The sequence below is a fragment of the Platalea leucorodia genome (assembly GCF_965183815.1).
Source record: "Platalea leucorodia genome assembly, chromosome: 11".
NCBI lineage: Eukaryota > Metazoa > Chordata > Aves > Pelecaniformes > Threskiornithidae > Platalea > Platalea leucorodia.
The window spans coordinates 16,613,619-16,638,841 of NC_138833.1; the positions used below are offsets into that span (position 1 = coordinate 16,613,619).

Genomic DNA, 25,223 nt, shown 5'->3' on the forward strand with positions numbered 1-25,223 from the left:
AAAAAATAACTCTTGTTTTGTGTGTATGACTCACTTCTGCTGAACATACCGAGAGAGAGAGCAATTGCGTACGGATAGGAAAGTATAGGAGAAATTGTAGCATTAAAAAAATCTTGCCTTCCATTAAAATGCTCATACACGCCACAAAATGCAGTACTTACTTTTAACATAATAAAGTGCTGCTCAGATAATTGCTTTAGCTTCATAAGCAGCATGACCTTTATTGTCTAGGACTCAAAAATAAAAAAGGGATTAGAGAATTTTAAATTACCTTCGAGGTTCATGCCAGCTTGAAGACATTTCCGGTAGCGGCATGCTGGACAGTTTTTCCTCCGAATTTTGTCAATAATGCAATCGTTTCTCCCAGCGCACAGATAGTTGTGCTGCCCTGTATTCACAAAGACAAACAAAATAACCGTAAGCTCTACAATTAGAGTAGTAGATGAAGTCATTCATTCTTTCAGCAACATTAAGGATCTGGGGACTATATAATATCTTTACTTATTGTACTTAATTTCTTGCAAAAATGAGATCAGTATCCATATGATTTCATATGTCTACACACTGAACAGATTTCTCATACTTAGACACCAAAGCCAATAAATTTAGAATGAAATCCTATTTTCTATTTGTTAACATCAGGCAAATTCTATTTTTAAAACTATTTTTCTCTTACATTCCTCAAACCTATCTTCTATGGCGTGTTTCCAATTTCCCTAAGTAGTGTCACGAGAGATGTAAATATCATTCATAAACACATTTTGTAAGTATACAATAGACATAGCTTTCATCATTTTGAAAGTCATGAAACCTCCTCTTGTTTAACTTAAGAGTCTGAACTGGACAAACTAAGTTCTCTGACATTTTTATGGATTCACAGATTCAGAGCAACTTGGGCTACATAAATTAAAATAACTGTATTCCTTAGCTGTTAAGAGCAGAACACCAGAACAGTACTATCTATTCTTAATTATTTGAATGATAGGAATAATTGTCTCAAGATAACTTTAGAGAAAGGTATTACTAAAAGACATCCTTCTCTCAGATAGGGATCTAAAACCAGATGTTTCTTTAGTTGCGAGAAAGCTGCTACCCAGGCTTTCACACTATATTTCAAAGTCCCGATAGTGTAATAGTGAGAGAAATAAACATATTTTCCAAATACTGAGTTATTAACAATGAAGCCCAAGAGTCTTCTCACAGAAAAAGAGCACAGTTAAGGAATTTGTTTCAAGTCAGCTGTGAAAATTATGGGTAAGCAGAGTCCATTACTATGGCTTTAGTCAAACTTCTCCAGTGAAGCGTTTCAAGTTCCTTGATATTCCAAGGAAGCCCTGAACATTTTTCTGAATGAACCCTCCTTTCTTTTTCATTTGAAGAAGAGGAAGCCTTACTGACCCTTGTGTCATCTTTGTGTTTAAGAGAACTTAGAAAATAGATCCATGATTCACAGTTCTGTTTACCATTAGCATACTAACACATACAGAACAAATATACATGCACACACGTGAAATATAAACTGATGAATAGTTGTCACCACTGTAGCAGAACAGAGCCTATAATTTCATGTCTCACAAAGATGTTCAGCTGAGACCATGGTTTCACACAGCCAATACAGATGTTTCAGGTTTAGATCTTCCTGAGCTGTTCCATTTTTTTACCTAACAAAGAGCTTCATCTCCGTGGAAGTAGCTTGATTTCTTGTATTTAGTATTTACCTATTCTTGCCTTTTTAAGTGAAACCTACGCTATTTCTTTGTATTATATTATATTAAAGCCTTCTTGTCACATCAGCATTTTGTGGAAAAATGAAGGGAAGTTGATTCCACCTTCTGCTCCACGTCGTCTGACTGCTGCCCAGAGGACATGCCAGTTGCACAAAGGAATACATTTCAAAAAACAGACAAATATACCTCACCAGCAAAACACTGGTAAAAATTGGTAGTGAGCAAATGGAGATATTTCCAAGGGAATTTACAGCAGACAGGAGCATTTTACAGAGAGGCTAGACATTCTTCAACGTTGCAGCACCCATAGCACAAGTCGGCGCCTGGGGCTCTGAAGCACAATGAGACTGAATGAGCCTTTGCTCATTTGAGCACACCGGCGTATAAAAAGGTTAGAAATTGCAGACGAAGGATTTGGGGAGATGGAATTAAAAATGCTGAAGAACAAGGACAATCTGGAGCACAGCAGGAGGCAGTGGTGTTGGGGGAAATCTGGTGGAGGGGAGGTGTGAGGCTCTGACGGAAGCGAGGAAGTGGAGGTGGGGAGGAGCGGCGAAGATCTGGGTTGGCAGCAGGGAGGGGGTAACACCCTGGGAGGTGAACAGGGTTGGTGCTGGAACTGGAGAAAATGCATCATGAGGGCTTTGGGCTCTGAAGCACCATGAAAATAAGAACTAGAACAAGATGGCTTTGGCCATCCTGGGTTCCTGAAGAAAGGCCCATTTGCATGAAGAACTATATAAATGCACAGCTACTGTTCCACCTTCATCCTTCCTCTTCTCTTCTAGTTCTACTCTTTGCTGAAAGAAATACACTTTATATTGATTTTCTAGATACGGATACTTTCAGTTTCTGTGACTATTTCCGTCACAGTACACATGCGTGTAGACAAAGCTACAAAAAAGCGTTTCAGGCTAAAGTCTGGATAACCGATTTGCAGAGTCAGCTTGATCTGTATACTAACAGGTGCCTGGCAGCTATTAATAAAAAGGATATTACAGAAACAAATTCTTTTTACATATGCCTCTAATAAGAAAAATGCCTATTAGAGACAAAAGCAAATTATTTGTTCCTTAAAGTGAATACTAGAACTAACAGATCCTGGAAGAGCTCCTGAAAACATCCAACAATATCTAATCAGAAGGATTAATGTCAGGATAATCTGTGGAACAATAAAAATGAAAGTGGAGGTAAGCCTTGAGGAATTTATTGTGATTTTTCAGCTACAACCCTGCTTACATTTTTAACATTAATACAGTCGATATAAGATGTGGCAAGTTGCATCTCTGATCAAAAGGAGTTACTGGGTTGATTTCTTCATGTATCAATACTTTCATGATTTGTTTAAGCCTGAGGATGGGCAAAGCCATCACTATGACATATTCAGCTGCCATATCATACTACTTCTGAGGGATATCCTGTGACCTTATTTTAATCAAAGATAAAGATGATTATTTGCTTCAGATAAAGAGCCTGGCTCTAAATGTGAGTACAGCTCCAGACAGAACCAGAGTCACGGAGAGCCCAAGCAGCTCAGTGATTTGCACTTGAGCTCATATTATCTCTTCTTATACGTCAGAAACAGCTTCAGCTTCCCACAGAACTGACATCCTTTCCCCTTGCGACTAGCAGAAACTGAGATACAAACTTGACTTTTCTGATCTCCGAGAGGCTCTGCATTTCCATGGAGGTCCCTACTGCATCCAGTGAGCTGGGGACTGGGAGAAAGCTGCTTCTGAAAGACTGAATGGCGGCTCGTCTTTGTCAAAACAGCCTTCCCTCCTCTCCAGTGAAACCCAACTCGCAAAAACGTTAGCAAAAAAATGACAGTCTGATTCACTTCAAAATACCCAGGAATGGCTGCCTGAAGAAGGTATGAGACAAGAAACCCTGTAAGGCTGTAACTAAGAACGACGTAATTTCAGAACAGAGGAATCGCTGTCCTTTCAGAGACACTGAGAATATAGCCTAACTTTTCTGCGTCTCTCTGATACTGAAGCAGAGTCAGACACTGAGGTACAACCTAGTTCATTACATAATGGCTACTTATGCAGCCCAAAAATCACAGATTACTTATTCTGCTATACGCACTACAGATTCACATTTAGTTTTCCATCACCTCTATTTTCTAGAACAATTTTCTTCCTGTGATTACAGAGAAATCTCGATGATTCAAAACCACACACATGTTCCTGTTATCTAGCTACCCCCGCAAATATCACACGTGGACATGCATGTAATATAATCCATATTGCTTATAGGAAAAATTGTAACACTATCATAATCTTGCATACAAGAGATTTATCAAGTTTCTTGCACAGTTTTATACACAAAACAGCTAACATTAAACTTAAAAATCACAAACTTTACAGATCTAAGGCACACAAATAGCTGTATATAAATAGGACAAATAAACAAAAACAACAGTGAAAGCAAACGAAAGAAACAAAAAGCCAAGACAACAATACATCCTTTTACACTGTGAGTGAATGGGAGCATTTTATAAATGTAAATGGAATCTATGCTTCAGATAATCACACCATTATCAATGTTATTTACTATGAAAATATCAGTGATATAATGGAGGGGATTTTCCAGTAGGATTCTAGCAAAAACATGCATTCCAGTAAGATTAAATAGACTGGTTTTGAATGTGGATGATACTTATGTGGATTTTATATTTTTAAACAGCAAATTCATCAAAACACGTCTTACCTTCCACAGCTCTCTTGAAGAACACTTTGCAGCTGCCACAAGTAAGAACACCATAATGACACCCAGAAGCCTCATCAGAGCAAACAAGACAAAGCTTGGGAGGTGGTCCCGTAGTTGCCGAGGTTGTGGATGGCGAAGAACTTACATCTGATCTCATTCCAGGGCTAAAAAAAAGGCATAAAAATACTTTTAATTCAGATCTACGGGATACCGGCAAACATAATATTCATAACTGCAAGAAACAGACTGCCCTTATCCTCAAATATTACAGTTCTGCACACAAAGTTCACTAGACTCTGAAACAGTTAACCAATGAATTTTGTAAAACGTAAGTAAAGCTGGATGGATTTTTCACGGCTTATTTGACTAGGTCAAGATTACTTCCCTGCCACATCTCTGAAGCCAAGTTTCTTGCACAATTATCCTAGCCTTTAAAATTGACTCTTAAAACACGCTCTTATTCCATATTGTTTTCATTACTGTCACATTCCCTGCAGTCTGCACTGAGTCCTACAAGAGCTTCCTTTCCAGTATCATCACAGTTTTCTACTGGGATACTATTATACAAGAAGCTGTGCAAATTAAGCCATATATTGACATATTTTACAGTAATAAATGATCATTTCACCCCAGCATTTTCGGAAAAGAATGTCTACTCCTAATTTCAGGATCTGGTTTTCCTACATAAACATACAGGCCATCCACAAATAAAGGGTTAGTTCTTTAATAATAAAAAAGCAAACAAAAAAAAACAAAAAACAAAAAAAAACCCAAAAAACCATTGTTGCAACAATAAACAATCTATGTAATCACCTTCGAGCTGCTTCTAATCATAAGGGCTGAACCAACAGTGGTTGTGCCAAAGTTCAGAGGCTAATCTTATTCAGCAAGCATGAACAACATAGCCAACACCTGACACATTACCTGTTGAAGGCTGCCTCGACACCTCTTGTTCTAAGGCACATTGTTGAGTTTATTTTCACAAAGTTTTAAACTTTTAAAATGCAATTTCTATACTGTATGCTTAAAGTGATTTTCACAGAAAATTTTGTCCAACAGGGTTCCAGCCACTTCCCAGATGAAGCTAGAAAATAACACTTTTTTTTAAGACTTTGGTGCCTTTACTCGGAAACTCTCCAGAACATCCACACTCCCTAATGTGGGCTTAACATTTGTATGTGGGCTGGCTTTTGCATGGAAAATTCCTTTTCCTCTCCTTGAGAAAGGCTGACCAGATTTGGTCACACATTTGAAAAAAAAAAACAAAAACATAGTTCTCAAACGTTCACAAAAACCTTAAAATTCCAGCCCAAATTAAACCACTCCAACACCTGGGCAGCTTTACTTTTGAACAGGTCGCCTCCATATGCCTCATCCCCAGAGAGCAACTGAGAAATGGCCGGTCCGGTGACTGCAAGGACTTCTGCTGTCGCGTTTGCTCCTACAGGGAGCGAGTAGGATAATAAAAGCAGGCACAAGGAGTGGGACTTCTACCACTCAAATACGGAGGGATAGAAGTCAAACCAGAATAAATTGTCAATGAAGTCCACACCTGGACAAATACGGAACCAGAGGTCCGAGAAAAGTGAAAATTACTTGTGTTAGGGAAAAAAATGAGACCGTACAGGCACGCAAAGAACCCCGCTAAAAAACAGAGTCTGATATGAGCTAGGGGAGAAGGTGACCTGTCTCTAAGCTAGAGCAGAGAGGGCTGAGCAGAAAAGTAAAAAACAGACAAGAACACAGCAGCAGTTCGAAGATGCTGGAATAGCTGTGGGAAGAAAGAAAGAATAAGATCAGAACAAGGGTGGTGCAAAGGCTTCAACAGGAAAGGCTGGAAGTGGGAATGAAGTAGAATGAGTCAACCTTGATGAAAAAGGGAAGAAAAAAGCCCACCCAGGAAAGAACACTTCTTTTCAGAACTTGGAAAAGAACTCAAACCCATCACATCGCTCCTTTGCGTTCAGAAAATATTTGTGAAATGCTGCTTCACTTCTACTCTATTGCTCTACAGCTAGTCTGTCAACTAAAATGGCAGTCACCGATAGACTGTAATCCTGCCTATGATCCATATGACGGCTTTTCTGTTTTCTAATTAATTGTCTTCTTTTGAAGAGCAGAAAGCTATAATAAAATACTAAGGTTGCACAATCCAGCACTCAACATCCAAGTAATAGCAGAATGTAATTCAACGCCGTTACATTTACTTGATGTGCAAATACACATCTTTAATTACATGCTCATCCTAACTTCTACAAAGCATGTCTGCCTTCCTCAGTGCAGAGGCGCTGCATCCCATCTCCTCTGATGAAGGAATTGGCTGAGAGAAGCTAATGGCTATAGGTTTGCAGGAAAAAAACCCTCGTGGTTAAGGAAGCTGAGGATTCAGATCTACTGCTGCCTCTTATCCCAAAGCTGTGCGTGATGGTATTTGGTTAATAAAAACCAGCCTTTTCAGAAATCCTGCCTCCTTAACACACAGCTTGAGATCTGGCACATACTTTGAAGAAAGGCACATTACAACCTCAAGTCAACGGAGCCATGCTTCCAGCTGAGTGATGCCCAGCTCCTCTGGCTGAAGAGACCCCTCCCCGCCACGCAACTGGCCCACATGTTCAGTACGGACTATACACGTATTGCACATTTTGGGTGCTCCTGTCTTTCCCAGCAGATCTCAGCTTTACTCCGTGTTCAGAGAGGTAAGGTCTCCGTGCCCTTTGGGTTGCCTCAAGAAGTACGGAGCAGCCCCCCACCGCCGCCAGAGCAGCTCACTGAGCACTGCAGCCTGCTGCACCATCTCACGTTGACCCCAGGCAACGTGGCTGCAGCGTGCACGTCTCCTTCGCTCTGGGGCAGGTCTGCTGTTGCACTAAGATTTCAGAAGGAATCCAGAGACGAGAGGACAACATCAGGCTTGAGAACCTGTACTTGGTTCTTTGCTCGCTCATGGCTTTCCTGTCTAATTAGACAAATAATTTTAACCACAAAGCTTTGCTTCCTTTCATGCAATACACGTGTTACTTTCTTCTGTTGTTTGGTTTGTTGTGGTGTCCCGTCCCCCCCAGCTTACTGATCCATTTGGAAAAAGGAATTAAATTGTTTCTCCACTTTGTAGTGTCATATGCACAAAAACAACCAACCAACCAAAAAACCAACACTTATCTCAAAACCAAACGAAACCCCCTATTAAAAACAGTAATCACTGGCCAGTCAAAAGCTACTGTAAGTTGCCTTATTTTCTTTAAAGTTTTAGGCCCAGTAGCTCCCTTTCTTATACTAAAAATCTCAGTTTAAACATTGAAATATAGGCTGGGAGTCTATGATTTTACATAAAGAATATATAACTTGAGAACTTGGTTTCATTAAAGTGATTAAAACCAGAAAAAAGTTGGAAACATCTTTCTACGCATAGTTTTCAAGACAGCTAATTCAGATACAAAAATTAAACTCTTTATACCTTATGAATTTCTGACAAAAGCATTTTTAAGGAAATATTCATCAACTGTCATAGAAACTATGGTAGCGTCAAACATATTCCACTGAAACTTTTCAATCACCTTTAATTTTTAAACAGGGCTCATTTTCTGTACCAGTACCACAGAAAATGTAATATGAGAAAGAAAACAGATGATATGACTTACAAAACTAAAAATAAATTATTACATTGATTAATAAAGCAGTAGCCAGCAATCTAATCTGGGCTTCTGGCATATCTTTTCAAGCCTGGCTGTATCAGATAAGGCCAATATTTACTAACTGTGTGGAGAGCTGCCAGACACTGACAGTCCCCTGGTTGTGTAAAACACAATTTTGCTTGCCTGAATCATGGAGAACAGGAGGGATTATAGTGCATAAGGGCTCCTGCAAGAGCTACAACAAACTGGCTTGAGTTTTAATATAAATCTTTTACCTATAAAGTTATACATAGTAAAAGACAAAGAACCACTTCCTAAAGAAGAGGTAAGGGAGGGAAGTTACACTCTCAGATTCTATAATAGTACCAAAAAAGTTACCTTTCAGTTATTTGCAGTAATGTTTTTAAACTCAACAAAAACCTAATAAAGTATGATTCTTATCTAAATAAAAGAAAAAGTCAAGAAGTATAGATGAAAGAGGAAAAAAAATTCCAAATTTTAAGGGTTCAGACTTGTAAAAACTTTAATGAGATTTTATTTTGGGAGGCAAGGTGTTATTTGTTTAAGGGTACTAAGCTCCATTCCCACGTACTTTCAGAAACTATTTATGTGTAATCTAATTTTACTTGTTTGTATAAATACATTTATTGTTTCCAGTCAAGGAAACATATGGGGGTAAAATGGGGAGCCTTAAAGACAAGAAGATGCAGCTACAGTAATGAGCTCTGTAGAAATCAAGTTGTTTAACCAAAGCCATTTCTGTGTTAATCATTTACCGAAGATTTTCAAACCAGGCTCAAGGTTCAAACTTTATTAAAGTCGGGTGCGGTAAGGTTTATGGTGGTGTGAAGTTTTCCTTTCTCGGGGTCCCCGTCCACCACGGGTCACGTCGTCCTCCCATGGAGGCCGGTGGCCAGGGCCCGAGGGGGACGGACACGCTCACGGGGGCCGGGTGAATCAGTCACACCAGCACCACGCTCCTCCGGCGAGGCTATTAAAGCCAGGATATCAGATACGGGTGAGCATCAAGCTCACAGCCCTGCAATCAGCTATGAACATTTGAGCAGAAAGATAGTTATTCACTCTTGTGAAGAAACCTTCCTCCAGCGTAGTCGTTCGTTACTGAAGAAAACATTTGCTTTTTCCTCTGTCTTTCTGTCTCTTTCTGTCTTTACTGTGAAGAATATAAAACCTCCATGACACAACACAGACTACACACACTCCCGTATGTTGAACTTACTAACATTACAACATTATTTTAAAAATATACTACCTTCCTGTTACTTTACATTATTAAACAAAAAAATCTCTAGTGAGATAATGAAGAGACGAATACTTTCAGTGACTAAAATTATTAGTCACTTATAGTCTACAACTGACAACTAAGCGAATGAAAGCTTAGGACAATCGGCCTCCATCATTTTGTCCAAGACCATGCCCAGCCCTACTGCTCTTCTGCTGAAGTGTAAATTCTTTTTTAAAATGCAAAATAAATCAGAACCAATGGCAAGTTACACACATGCAATGAGAAGAGAACTTGGTTAACAATTTAAAAACTAACTGCATTTAAGGAAAATGGCTGCAAGCTACAGAACAGGAGAAGCAGCATCTCGGGAAGTCTGTGGGGCTGCTGGGCAAAGGAGCAGCTGTCACCTTAGCAATTTTCACCTTTTAAAAAAAATCTGCCCTGAAGAAAAGTTCAGGGGAAATGCATAATACAATTTTTTTTCAGACATACAGACAACTAAGTTATTCCCTGGTGCTATTATAAATTACAAGAACAGAACACTTGCAACTGGCTCCTAAAAACCTGTAAGAAAATGTTATTCATGTCCAACTGCCAACTTTGAGGAAAGAAATGGATGCAATATGTCTAGGGTTGGAAGAAACAGCTCAGAATTTGACTATATTTATTTTGACTAGTTTTTTTTATAAGACTATTCATTTTGCTCCTACTTCTAATCTAATGCTTCACACATACGAGCTGCCTTCACTCGTGATATACCCAGACCACAATCTCCTGCACGCCACCAGTCCTGGTCCTCCAGCACAAGTCACCTCAGTATTGAACTAACATATTCTTAAAAAGTGAGTTACTTATCTGTATAAGTAGTATCACCAAACTAACAGTAAAGAAACGATTTTCAATGTCATTGCCATCTGGGCCTCATTCTTATCTTCTAGCAATGAGAACAATGTAAACACACAGCCGCATACACCAACTGATTACATTTTTTGAATTGCTTGCTTCTTTCTTTATTAACTAGACAAACTACTAATTATTTTATACACTCTTAGGCAGGAAAGTAGTTTTCAGTTCAAGCAGGAAAAAGTTTTAAAACAAGGCTATTGACACTATACTTGTCATTACAATATTAAATAAAAGTATATTTGCCAATTGAAAATAATTTCAAAAATGCATTTTGCCGAGAGCCTGAACCACTAGTTACGATGGTCTCTTGTAACCTACTCACTTAAATTTAGAGACTGAAAATTGGTACAAGCTGGTGAGAACCAATGTTTTCCTCCCAGGCTGCCCGCACACCCTGTGCGGATACACACACAGCCTCCGGTTTGTCTGGCCACCGCCTGGGTGCACACAGGTCAGCTATTGTCAGCGGGCATTAAACCCACAGCGATTTACTCAAAGTGAAAGGTGTCTTGGGGTGCTGACTCAAATGTTCCTACTGACTGCCTGAATGTACAAAACACCCACAAACCCACAAAACAAACAAACAAACAAGCCCTCCAAACAACTTAAGAATAGGTAGGTTCTGTATAAAAGTTTTCTTTCCTGTTTTGTACTTAAAAGAGAGAACTGAATTGCTTTGGTAAAAGCGCTGCTCTTGATTACAAGCATGTCCCCAGTGATGCCATAATAAATTAAAAATCTACTATGGATTACAGTATTTAACCAAAGCCTGTGAACAGAAGCATCCAGTATTACTGTTTTACAGCCCCTATGAAAGCCAAGATGATTAACACCGGTTCCTTTATCACGCACCCAGATAAATGCCGTATCACGACTCGATAAACCAGGAAACCAGATTTTGAACTAACGGTCTAGTTTTGTGCACACGCCTAGAACGTGACCAAGATAACACCAACGTGAGGAATGGGTCACCCAGAAAGGCCATGGCCAAATTTGCTTCATTGCTGGATACAGAAACTTGGGGTAAAGAACCATGTTATTTTACAATCAGATTGGCAGGTACCATCATGCCTCCTCCTGACGTCGTCTCTACATCAGGATAAATTTTATTGCCAACTTACAATGAAGAACTGGGATTCTAATTCACAGAAAAATTTAAAACATGAGACATACCTAAAGCAGCAAAGTGTCATAATTAACCTCTCTGTCTGCAGAACAACACACATTTTACCATGCTTTTAATACAACTAAAGCAGACTGTACGATTCATTGCTTTGTATAAAGTTGCCTCAAATACCGTTAACGTTTTCACTTATGTTTCCAACAACTCAGGTACATCCTAACAAGGACACTGACCAAATATCAAGACAGAGTACAGAACAAAAAAGTGACTTCAGTTCACACAGAGGAAAGACTTTACACATATCTGTTATGGAAGATTTTATGTATAAAAATGCACTTACTATTGGCAAACAAAACACATTGGAATTAATACCTTTCCTGTAAGTATTGTTGTACAGAACCTTGATGCTGGTGAGGTTTTGATCAGTCCAGAGGTCTTAAAAAACCTGAGCTGCAAACCTAAGCCCTGTTCTCCGTAACTATATGAAGAAATAGTATTTAATAAGAAAACCCAGTACACACAAGCTTTGAACGTGCAGAAGTCCTACCTTCTCCTCGTCGTCCCAAGCACACGCCTCAACACCCAAGCGCTCTCCTGGAAGCGCACTTGAGTACGGGCAACGGCAGCGCGGGCATCGCAGCAGCCTGGGGCTGCCGGAGAAGGGACACCCACACCCCCTGACACGGGAACATTGCACCCCCCCCAACACCACGCGCTGGCTGACACCATCTGCCACTCCGGAGAAGCAGATACAGTAATTACAGGGGTTTAGTAGAGCCTCGGTGACAAACACGCGTTGTTAAGAACAGCCTTCACAGGGAGCTTGTGTCTTTCTAACGTTAGGCAGAGGCAGCAGGGCCTATCTTTCGAAGCGCTGTTGTTTCACTTCTCATAAATTATACTCTATTAAAGAAAAATAAACCCTAAGAGCATGGGCAAATACCAATAGTACATTGACAGAATGCTAATTTGCAGAGATTCCCGATATAGCGCACGGGAAGTAAAACCACCATATTAAACACCGCAGGTTCCCTATGGGCATCGGGCCCTTTTATCTCTCTCTCTCAAAGCCTGCACGATATTTATTCCAAAACCCGAGGCGGAGCGTCCTACCCCAGGTGACTCGGCGCTCTCTTTAATTACCACGCCAGCAGCGGGTGGGCTCGGAGGAGCCTCCGGCGCGGCTCCACAGCCACTGGCACCAAAGACACCCCTTCTCCCCGCTCCGAAATGGCGTCCGCTACCATTTTAGAGCTCGCACAGGAGTGAGAAAGAAACAGTAACGCAAGTGAGCGACGCGACTTTTTTTTCCCTTTTGGATACTCTCCAGAACGTAAAGGTTTCAAGGGCACAGGCAAAGCTTTCTTGGAATGGATAAATGGTAATTGATGTTGCAGCTGCAACCTTAGCTAGAGCTCTTGGGATTTCAAATGTACTACAGCCCTAAAGTATTTATGACCAGAATATGATAATTAAATTATATGTTCTAAATTTTTACATTTATTACAGTGCTCCAGTAAAGCAGCCAAAAAGTCTTACCTTCAAGGGTAGGACTTAATTTCTATATGAATCAATTTATGCATATTTTTCCCAAAGGTCTTTTTTTTTTTTTATTTCATAGTGCATCCTTGTTTCCTTAAATAAAGAGGCAGCAAAAAAAAACCAAGAATAAGACAGAAGCCACCACCTTTATACTTAAATAAAAACTTTACATAAAAATATGGAATCAAATCATCCTGGGCCATCCTGATTCTTTATGCTTTGCTGGATAACAAATATGCATTTGATCTACGTGTATTTACAGACAGGTTGTGGATCATCTAAAAAATTGACTTTCAAGAACTCAGTCTTGCAGATATATCCAGCTTTATATGCATACATATGCACTCCACGTTTACAAACTAAGGTGGAAGCAGGTATGTCTGCAAAGAGAGACCCTAATTAGGAAGACTGCAAGACTAATATGCACTCAGTAGAAGAATGCTCAAAAATCTAATCAGAATTAGATTTATAAGGGTTTTTTTTTTTCATTTTAAGCACAATACATGGAATTGTTCATAGTCCATTCAATCTCTGAATGCAGCAAGCACTGTTTCCAATCTCAGCAACTAGAGATACGTTTTACCAGTCTGACACTTTCTTGGAAGCAGTTTCTTAGTTTTCTGAACCTTGCAAACTAACCAAGAGCCAATGTACCCACCACAAATTTATTGTCTTAACGTACGTCCTTTAACATACTAATTTCATTTGCTAGCACACGGAATTCAACAAGACAGCAGAACTCTTGCACAGAGATACTCTGTCGTCGTTAGAACAGACCCATGAGCTTAGATCAGTCACAGCATTTTAGCTTATCCTATAGAGTAAGCATCTATCAGAACAGTATTTTACTCCTTATTATGGAACCCTTATTAATGTGGTACCAGAGGAACTGAACTTAAAATATTGAAGAGGATTTGTTCCATTAATGACCTCAGCGTGAGCGACGTACATTGCTCTGGTCTTCTTAACATGAATGCTTGTGTCAATCACAGGACTGCAGTCGCAGGCTGCCAGAATGATGTTGCTAGGAAGGAAGGCAAGAGACATCTGGAAAGCTGACTCTAACGTATATGGAAAAAAATTAATGGTACTCTAAGAAATGCAGTCGAAGATTAGACTAAACTGCAATAGTCACAGAACAGATATTTTAAAAGCTGCAGGATAATACTTGCATAGTCAAATTGAGTCATAAAGCTATAAATAAATTTAGACTGGTAATGAGAAAGTTCATTTCTGCTATTTTTAAAAAAATCAAGACTCTTCTGCTGCCAGTGTAACGCTCTAACAGTAATCCTGACTCTGATTTTTATGAATTCATACACACAGCCTTATTCAACATAGTTTGTGCTTTTATCAGCACTGCATAACTATCTTCTGCTTTGCTGTAAAAAATAACAATTAAAAAATAAAAACACAAATAAGAAAGTAGAAACAAAACCTTAATTCTTCTTCTGAAGAGGAGGGAAAGATGGAAGCCGGGCAAAAGAAGCAGAAAGGAATGCTTCTTCCTTAATTCTCTCTACAGACTTTCAAGGAAGCTCTGTTTAAAAGTGGAACTGATACTAAAAGAAAGTCAAGATGGTAAATTCTTCAGTACACAAACTCCATTTCCTTGTCGGTCTGTATGAAGCCTTGCACAATGTGTCTTTACCCTTGGCATACGCTTTCACACTTTTTGTCAATGAAAACAACACATTTACATGCAGAGCAGTTGATTATGGAATATTAACCAACGTGCTGCATCCTGGGCTCTGCTTCAGTGGAAATACATGGAGAAGAGGGACGGGGATGTGTGCCAATTTCAGGTTTTGGCCTCGGTCCATTTGATGCGGATCCAGGATGACTTGGTTGACTGTTGAGTCACAGGTTGGTTCAATTGACATTATTTTACATTTGACTAGTTATTGTTCTTTAAACTTTGAACAGGAGTCCAGAAGCTCAAAAAACACCAGTGAACCAAAAAGAAAGGGGCCAAAGCAGAGTTTAAACAAGATTCTTAAGCAAGAAAAATACTCTCCTTAAATGACATCTACTTTTAGCAGAGAGAGGTAAAAAACCAAAACCTATCTCACAATTTAAAAAATTTCTGTTATATTACCAAGTATCTGTAACACCCAATATTAACTTCAAAATTACTGAAGAAGTTCTGAGGTATCCTCCTCCCTCCATTAACATAAAGCTGGGAAGGAGAAGCAAACCTTTTCCCCTTCAAAAGAAATAAATCAGTGAATGACTACTATATTTTTAACAGATATAACGGTAAAATGTTCCTGAAATATTAGATAGTCAATGTGCATATTGTTAATTCACTTCAGCCAACACTCAATCTAAAACTGAAAGTAAAAAAATTTAAAAACCAAAAGTTACTGTTTCAGCACTGAAGGCAGACTTCTGTTTGGGGTAAGAGAAGCCCATGAATACTATTGGTTTCTGTTTTAAATACATAGGTGTGTTTCACATGGACGTGATCAGAAATGAACTTGTTATACAACTGCATTGCATTTAACAAGAGACGGTTTTGGTGAAAGTTGATTCCTCTTATTGTCAACATATCTACTTGACCCATTTTTTTCCACTCCATTTCACCCCAATTTCAGATAGCAGGTATGTTTTCAGTAGGTTTTGATCCCCTGTGAGGGAAATTCAATGTTATATCCATTTGTTTTCAGAAAACTGATCAGCAGCCAAAGAAACAAGCAGAGGAAGAACTCGAGCTATCTTTAATAAGAGAAATGCAGTGTGAATGAAGACTGGGCTTTGTTACAATAACCTAGCAAGGAGAGAATCAGCTTTCATAACAACTTCCAAGAGCACAAAAACCAATAAAAGCATCATATCTTGGGTACTTTGCTGGAAGACAAAAATACTTCTGATGATTTTGAGACCTTAGTCACAGAGGAGGATGACTGCAAGATGTTCTCCTCAGTGCTAAAGGCCAGAATTGAGGTTCGGCGCCAACTTAGTACTAAGAATTGTGTAAGGTGCTACCCATGATGCGTGTGGATTATGTTCCAGACTTAGTCATGAGCAATAACTTCACTTGAAAGGGTAAAGATTCTTTTTTACCACAATAGAGAGAGAACAGTAATTCTTGCAGGATATATAAGGAACAAATTCAAAATTCTTGGCGACTTAAAAATCAGAAAGCAGCTGAAGTACAGAACACCGTGATGCTGCTAAGTTCCCCAAGGGAACAGCTAAGACGTCCCACTCTGAATGCTACCAAAAGGTTTTCTTTCATGTGTTACCTTTAGTTTTTGCTGCATTTTATCCTTCATATCCAGACCTGTGTGTGTACACAACAGAGCTTAAAACTGAGCAAGCCTGTCTAAAAGGTATTCTCCAAAGTCCTACAAACACTTCTAATGCCCTTAATAACACAATTTCATTTCACTTCAACTGGCCTCTGACACATTTGATGCAAAGAATATATACAAAACCACTCTTCCCCACACACGAAGAGGAAGAAAAGCATGTAATAAGTTTGTTTATTGACACAAAATCAGCCATCTAAACTTGTGTAATATTTTCAGAAGGACAAGCAACAAGTACTACCATAGACCTCTTTGTATGTCATTTTCATGGCACTTTAAAGTCAACTTTATTGAATTATCTAGTAGAGCGCTATAATTACTTTTGTCAACGTTGTTAAGCAATTATAGATACAATTTCTGCTATAACATGCATACGCAATAGGTTATTATCTGCTCTTATTTCCACCTGGCATCCACGTCACACACTCAAGACTATCAAGATGTTTCATCACATCCCTCTTGTTGCAAACTCCTGGACTTTACAAGCACTTCTTGTCTTGGCACCCCCCCGCCCCCGATACTTTTAGGTCTTGCCTTCTTTCTCTCTCCTGGATTTCTCATATTATTTTACCCACTTTCCTCTGTCCTCTTCCTCTACCCCTCCCTGTCAGATGAAGGAAGCTCTATTCCTTCCTTGCTGAACCTCACACGGTTTCCTGGCCACATTGTTCATCTCTGCCTCTTTGTATATTTTCTCTTCCTGAGCAGCACTGGGAACCCCTCCCAATTTAAACTCCATCTGTAAACTTCATTAACAGGCTGTTTACCTCTCCCACGTAACTATCATGAAGGTGACTAGGCAGATAATCCTAGAGTCTCTACACATCTATCTCCACACCATCTCTTTTCTCCGAGAGCATCTGGTGTGTCTTATAGGCTGCTCTGCGCATCGTGCAGTTATTTCAAGTTTGAAACAGTGGGAACGCCAACATTCTTTCAGAAAAGTATTAAAACCTTTCCTAGTGGGAAACTATGTTTTGCTTTCCTGAATTTCAGCGTTCATTACAACTAGATGCACTCTTATAAAGGTCCTGATGGCCATTACAAATCTTCTACAACCCATCGCTATCTATCATCATCTTTCACTAACAATTTGGTCACTCAGATTTGCTAGAAGAATAGGTCATGATAATCTCAAACAGAAAATTTTAACCGATTGTAATTAACTGTGGTCATTGTTCAAGATTTACATAATGTAGTATAAATTGCATTCACATCTGCAACAAGTTTTTACGTCATTGCTGTTTAGTTTACAAAGTCTGTGCCAGTGAGAGAGTTGTAGCATTCCTTACGGAAAAATGGAAAGTTGTTTACTACTGAAATAGTAGCAAATGAAATATGGCAGAATTCACTGCATGATGATTTTAGAAGAGGCTAGAAATCATTCTACTCACCACCTGAAGAAAACAGGTGTTTAATTCAACTATTAAAGACTATGTATTAGCCACTAGGTCCTTAATTCCTTACAAAAGTGTAATTATAAAGGCTACTGATAAAACAGGTATTTCATCAGTTTCTCATATTTTCCATGAAACCGAACAATACAAAAATACAAAAATACTGCTTTTTGAGCTGCAGCTAGGAAGGGTTTCAAAGCACAGAACGTCCTACAAGAACCTGAAAAGAGCATACAAGAGACAAAAATCTGGCACAGCCAAAGACACAGGATAGGGAGGAAAAAAAAATGAAGATTTATCTGGCAATTCCTCCCAACATTTCTGTTACCTGTCAGATGAACAGTCAATCAATCAATCCTACATTTTTTAAAATATTTACATAATGAAAAGGGGGGGGGAGATCCATGTCAGTCAGACGTTATTGAGGAGACTCCATTGTGGTACAACTTTCATTTATTTAAGGCCTAGCTTCATAATCAGCTTTTTCAGTAGCGAGTACTACAGAAACAAAACAAATCAGCATTCGAAGTCTCATGGTGCAGACCCCATAGAGGTGCAGACGTTCACACAGACAGGAACAAGCTTTTTACTCCAAATAATTTACTGTTATCATTTTAGATAGTCGAGCACACCTTCTAAGACAAAGTCAATGGACACGCAAACATTTTCTGCTCTGATGGACACTCTGGCAACAGGCAGTGCTCTTCATACAGTATATACTGGTGCCCTGTTCCTAGGTATACTAAAGAGAGATGCATCAAGGCCCTTGTGCAACGATCACGAGAGAGTACTCCCTACAGCAAAGATCAAATTCCTTTCCTTATTAATAGCTGAAGCTTAGCATAGAAAAGAAACCAAAAGGAAAAACTTTAAATTCAAGAAACTATGTCCATATCTATAAATCACAATTTACAGATTGTGTAAAAATGAAATTATTTTCATAACGGTAGTGTCCAAATCTCTAAGTGTTTTAAATGCTGCACCTCTGGCTGCCCCTCAGCATCAGTTGGTCTGAGTCTGGCTTTGGTTTGTAAGTAAAGTCCGTAACTGAGACCTAAATATACAAACCAAGTTTTAATAGCAAAGAGATGCTGACATTCAGAAAGTCTTAATCGTTCAAATAAAAAGCGCATTATGGTGCTGGTGCTTTTCTTTTATCTAAACCACAACATTCTGATTCTAAATAAGCATTTTTCATATTGCAGTAACAATAACTTGTACTGTTACTGTGTCTTCAAGAGACATTGATCAAATGGTTCAGCAAACTTCAATCCTGTATGAAATTCTCTCATGCAAAAGTTTTTTTTACCCTTGTAAAGCTTTTCTCAGATTCATGGAGCTTGAGAGAAATTAATTCAATAACAAAACATCTTTATGAAACAGGAAAGAGGTTAATCTTTGCTTATTTTTAACGGAGGTTGAGACCGAAGCTGCACATAAGCTTCCAGACATGTCAACAAAAACAGGGTTCCAAAACCGGAGGGCAGCTGGGATCAGCCTGGTTCCTCCAGAGCATTGCGCTCTCTCAATCCAGGTTCTCAATGGCCCCTGATAACATGTAATTACCGCAGGACTATTTTTAAGGTGAAATAAATAACTGTATGATCAAAGACTCGCATTAATTCCAGTTCGTGCTAAAATTTGTTAGACTATATAGTCTTTGAAATAACGACGACGTCCAGCGTTTCTGTTATATCACTTACATGTTTAATCTGAGGAACATAAAACAAAGGTCAAATTGACAAACAAGCAAGTTTGCTAATAGGAACAAACGGAACATCGATTGCACACTTAACTCTTTGTTTCAGTATGCTCTTCTTAAAGCCTCTGGTTAAGCCCATGTTCAAAAAGGGATTAACTTTGCACAAGTTTGTGATTGCACACGCAGTGCCACTGTCGCTACACAATGAGGTGTTAGTTGTGAAACATCCCACAGCACACGCAGTATTTTTAGTTTTCACCTTGCCTAGGGAAGTTTCCTCAATCTAATATACACATGACAATATAATAACGGGATCCAGCTGAGAGAGACAAACCAGATTTTAGAAGTTAAAGTAATATCTGATTCATGCAATATGGACACAGTCTTTATGTTTCAGTGTCTCAAACGGCTGATTTTTAAAATATAACTGAGGTGGTATCAGCAAATAAACCATCACCACAGAAAATGAAAAATAAAAGTAGCTAAGAACTAACACAGACTAAGAATAAAATTTTAAAAAATTAAAATTTAGGGTCAGACTTATGGTCCAAATTAATTTCACCATCTTCACCTTCCTAATTTCAGGAACCAAAGGAGGTACTAATTTTAGAAGCATCGCTACAATGAACACTTACCTAGTCAATACAGAGAAACACTTAACAGCAAAGAATAATTCAAGCCTGTTTCTCCCCCCCACTGCCTAATGTAGAAAACCGAGCTGTGGATACTTATGCTCTTAAATTTCAGACCTCAGCACACCTGAATTTAGATGAGATTATCCAAGGCCGGAATATAAATTATACTCAAATTGATATGAACGAATCATTTTCTTAAGTTTCGTATTTTCTTATTTCTGACGCCGAACGTATAATCATTATATATAGTTTTTCCTACCTGTAATACAGCTTTTTCTGTTAACCCCTATTCTGTTGTTCAAGACATAAGAATTGATTCTCCAAGGTGCTGACCTACTGTCACTTCCCAGTGGCTTCTAAAACCATGGACGCTGAGGACTCCCTAGCGCCAGAAGAAAAGCAAAGCAAGCACCATGAGAGAAATATCATTGTCTCTAACTGATAACACTAAAATAACAAACCCACCAACTTCCATTATTTATGCTACTTCTCTGTATTTTGGAAGCTGTGGTGTTTCAAAAAGCTTGGAACGGTCACAACTTAAACCATTTTTGCACTGCAACAATCCAGAATGAAATAACAAACAGAGCCAAAGGTCTGTAGTTTTTCATCTTAGTTGTAGATGGCTTGAGTGAGGCCAAGAACTGGAGATAAGCAGGCCAGCCTTTTCAAGGAGAAAATGATAAGTGTTTCCCTGTATTGCTTATTCTTGCAATTTTAATCACAAGTCTTGCAGCATCTGGCATTTTTCCTTTAGCTCTGCTTAAGGACTTACAATTATGAGAATCTCTCTTTTCTCATAAAATCTGTACTGAGCTGAAAAATGTATGCACCAAAGGGTTAAAAAGGCAAAGCAGCACGTCCACTTGAGTATTTTTCAGTATCTCATGATTAAGTCAAGCCTCAAACCGTGGTGCTGGTAGTGTTTTTAAGCTTTAAAAGAAAAACTTGAAATATTTTAAGGACTTTGATGAAGAAGGAAAGAAATTCCACGGCTCCTGCTAACAATGCACGAGAAATTCCAGCTCCAGACCGACAGAGTAGGTTGTTAACAGACCGCAAGAGGTTAATGACCAGACTCGAGGGCATGTACGTGTGGCTGTGTACATGTGCACACACCCTAGATATACGTGCAGGTATTTTCCAAACTCTGTATTATGGGAATATAATACGTTCAGATGCCTGAAGCCCTACAGAGATTACATATTGCAGAGCCTGGCAAAGGACTAATTACAGCCTTAACTGCATCCAGTAATGTGTGTGCTCATCTTTAGCTTTCTTCCCCTAAAACCTCTAAAGACATGGAATAAACTGATCTTTACTGGTCTCCTACTGCAGCACCAGTAGCTTTCTTACCCTAGCTGACAGTCACTTGAGAGCACTGTAAAGTCAGAAATAATGGAATTCATTCTTTTCAGACTGACTTTCAACATTTTTTAATAAAGCCACCAGGCAAAAAACATTGTTTTATAAATATTACAGGGACTGTCATTTACACAAACCAAGGGCTTGAAAAGACCAGAGAAACCACTAAGTAATCTTAACTCGATCGTGGAGACAGGAAACGGACTGGATATGCTTTAAAGTGTTGAAGTGTTAAAATGGAAAATTAATCATGAAGAAAACCATTCAAAATACTCAAAACCAGTTTCTACTAAGTATTATTGCTTTCAAAAACAGCCTTTAAATTCAGTCCTGAATTACAACATGAAAAGTTTTCACACACAAGTTTAAAGGAGAGCTTCCTCCTTTGTCACGTAAAACAAGCATTTTACCTCACATTTACTTGAGGTAACTGGAAAAGGCGGCGGCTCCTATAATCAATCTTCACTCTTCTAAAAATCTCCAGTTTTATTTTCCAAGATACAGAACGTTGTCTCTTCCTTCGACTTTCCAAAGCCTTGCAAGAAACTCAGAAAATGCGCCCGTTTGTTAACATCCAGACTTCCACTCCTGCACCATCATCGCTGTAAATGAGTGCGACTGCCTGTGTTCGTAGTCAGCTCTGTTACCCCCAAGAAGGCAAAACCAGCCCCGTAGTTGCCAGAAGTGCAACTGCTATTACAAACCAGCATTACTTGGACGAAGATAGTCTTTTTTTTAAATAGATATACACCTAGGCAGATCACAGGAAGAGATAAAATTAAGTTGGAAGTAGGGTTCTATAGAATAAGTAAATTAACCACAAGAATACCTGAGTTGCTGTTTCAATTGTATTGCCAAGGCATCCTCTGATTTCTTTTTGACCTCAAACTAAAGGCCAAGAAGAGAGATTATATCTAAGACTTCTGTTTAAGAAACAATTACCATGAAGTTCCCTGTAAAAGCAGATTTGCTTTAACATCTAGTCATAATAATTCCTTGGTATATGCAACATTGGGTGAAAGGATGCCATCAGAATAACCTGCCCGTATATTTATCCTAGACTGAAGAATTCATGAGCTGGAACAAATAATATACACATTGTGTTGGTGCCTTTGAAAAAATCCTTCCCTGTTCAGAGGGAGCCACAACCATGAACCTCAATCCACGTGCTGAAGCTTTCGTAGCATAAGTATTTTGTTTTGGAATATGTGAGCATGTTTTCAGGGGGGAAGGAAAGGGACGCGGGAAAGGAAGCAAGTTTCCTGGCAGGTCTTTAGCATAATTACATAGGCAAAAAGATCAATTACAGGCATTCATTCAGTCTAATTATTCTCCAGCTTACAGCATAGACATATTTAACTTCACATTACATAAACTTGATCACTCAAATACTGGAAGAAATCTAGCCACACAAGTGCAAAATGCCAGGTTATTCTGGCCAGATGTGTCCTGGCACCTAAGTGCTCCATCTAACGTTTTGAGACATCTTTCCCTATCTTGTAGCTCAAAATACACAGAAAATATTATTGTGAAAGGTAATTTTCAAAGCTGTGCACGAATGGCTGAGTGCGGGCTTGGCCATGCGCCCCCCCCCCAGCAACTTTTATATACAGAGGGCTAGCCAAGAGTCTTTATGTGCCCTGAATACCTCCCTCTGGGGCAAGCATAGCTTTCACAAACAATGAATGTCTCAACTAGGGAAAGAAAAATAGTGTAAAACTGCTCCAAAATTAAATAAATAAATAAATAAATAGATTAATTTCAAGACCAGGCACTTCTTGACCCACCATTTGCTTCTTGAAGGCTTCTAAGCAAAAGTCAAAGTTTCCACCCCAAATGCATAAGACCCAATATCTAAGTAGCTCTACTATCTTTCCCTAATTTTAATATTTAGGCCAGGAAAGCTATTTAATTGGAGGAAAAAAGTTTTATTTTTTGTATTTGAAAGGAAAGGAAATGACCGAGTAAAAGGCATTCTTCTGACCCTGAATGCAAGTCACAAGTTGCAGGATAGCTGGAGGCCAACTGGCACGCAGCCCATTTACAGTACGTTGTTTACTTGTTGTCTGACCACTGATAACTATAGAGAGTGGATCCATGAATCCAAAAAAAGAACTAAGTTTTCTGTTCAGAGAGGAAGGAAGAACAAAGCAGACAATGATAAAAATATTCACTGATGGCTACTACAGTCACTTCTGAATCAGTACAGTTTTGGGTTTTTTTTAAAGATGATTAAAAAAATTTCATGTAAAATTAAAACCCTTATGTATCAAACAAGGCAAAAACATTTAGATACAAGCAGGAACTGTATTATTAAAGAGAAACAATGCTGCTATGTACATGTCCCCCATTTAAAACTCTAGCTTTCAGGGCTCTGTGCTCCTCCAGTAAGTACAAGTACAAAGCATGTGCAAAACTGAAGAAGATACGCATGTCACGGACATTTAATTCCTTCTGAGAGCTCTCAGTTATTTAAGACTAAGTTTAACCTTGTGATTCAAAACAAAAAAACTGCCAATGGATGCTTGTAAATATTCCAAATGCTGAAAGGCAAGTAAAACTGACCATACATATAATGCTTTGACGGCAGTTTTATTGAACATGACGTTTTGGAGTAGCAGCCCTGTTGCTCAGGTACCAGCTTCCCCGGACGGCGTGCTCTGTCCTGCCGATGAGAGCTGAGTCTTGGGACGGCTGCGGGAACCCCGGGAAGCGCCTCTGTCCCTCCCAAACGGGGAGCAGCCCTTCAAGGGTTTTCCAAGCAGCTCCTTCTCCCTCCTACTGGTATAAAGTGGGCAAAGCTTTGGGGTCTGAGCCACCCACTGACACTGTAGGCACTGGGGTAGCGGCTGCTGCTCAAACATGCCCTGAGGACTCTTTTGGGAAGAGCAGCCGTGGAAGTGTCCTGGGAACTGCCAGCCTGCTGGTCCACGGCGACTGACAGCACAGACTGCTGCAAACCAGCATCCACATCCCGGCATTTTCAAGCCAACTGTAAAGCTACTGCGTACAAGTACTGTGTACAGACTCAAAAAAATATGACTAACGTATGGATATTCTGTTAACAAGCCTAAAAGGCATCACAGACGTAAAGACATAGCGAGAAGACGTTTGATCCTTATCCTGCTACTCATTCACAGAACAGCAGGTGCTGCTGTGTTGAATTTGCATCTGCATTTGATGTCAGTCAGCATGCACTAATCCCACTCCCGTGATTACAGCCAGAGACCTCGTCTTGGTGGAGAGGTGATAAGTAGCTGCCAGGTGATACCTGCTTAGAAGATGGACAGTTACAAAAGTTGTAGTTTGTTGAAGAAAAGGATTTTATTCTAAACCATCTTTTATAACAAGATCTCTCTAATCTTGTCCCACATGCTGGGACTGACCAACGGACTTCAAACTCATGACTCAAAATGTTTGTCTTACATTTGCATGTCTACGCTGAGGAAAAAAATGGCATGTTACTTCTTTAAATAATATTAAGTATCAAATATCACCCTTCTATATGTACCTTCTAATCTAATTAATTCTCAGTCTCATTCTGAAAATTTTAAAATACACTTGCATATAGTTTGTAATTGCTGGCTGGTGATATAATGGAAACGAGTATCACTGAGATGGCAAAAAAATAGTTTTCATTGGCCAAAATGCTTCATCAAGTGAACTTCCACACACCTATCCTGTTGATTGCAAACCTAGAAATTGCTTATCAAATGCAATAGCACAATGTAGAATGATTTGCTTGCAGAAAGCTGAAATTTGGACTAGCAAAAGGTTATGTGTAAGGAGACAAAAGGCGCAGATCACAAAGAAGGTCTCAAGACAAGGGGAAGTGGTCGAGCTGGATGCCTCAATACGCTCCATCTCAGAAAAACAGATATTAAATCTAAAAGTATAGGGAGCAGAAAAGTTTCAG

General features: G+C 39.1%; 1 protein-coding gene across 3 annotated transcripts in view; it reads right to left on the reverse strand.

Annotated features, from left to right (window-relative positions):
• The window catches only part of NR3C1 (nuclear receptor subfamily 3 group C member 1), a 74,334-nt gene that overhangs the window by 26,067 nt on the left and 23,044 nt on the right, over window positions 1–25,223 (reverse strand). For all 3 annotated transcript variants that reach the window (XM_082324490.1, XM_082324489.1, XM_082324491.1), the window contains 2 exons: window positions 4,443–4,606; window positions 272–388 (listed from right to left, as the gene is read on the reverse strand). In XM_082324490.1, coding sequence (XP_082180616.1) covers window positions 272–388; window positions 4,443–4,606 — 281 coding nt within the window. The remainder of the gene's footprint in view (window positions 1–271; window positions 389–4,442; window positions 4,607–25,223) is intronic.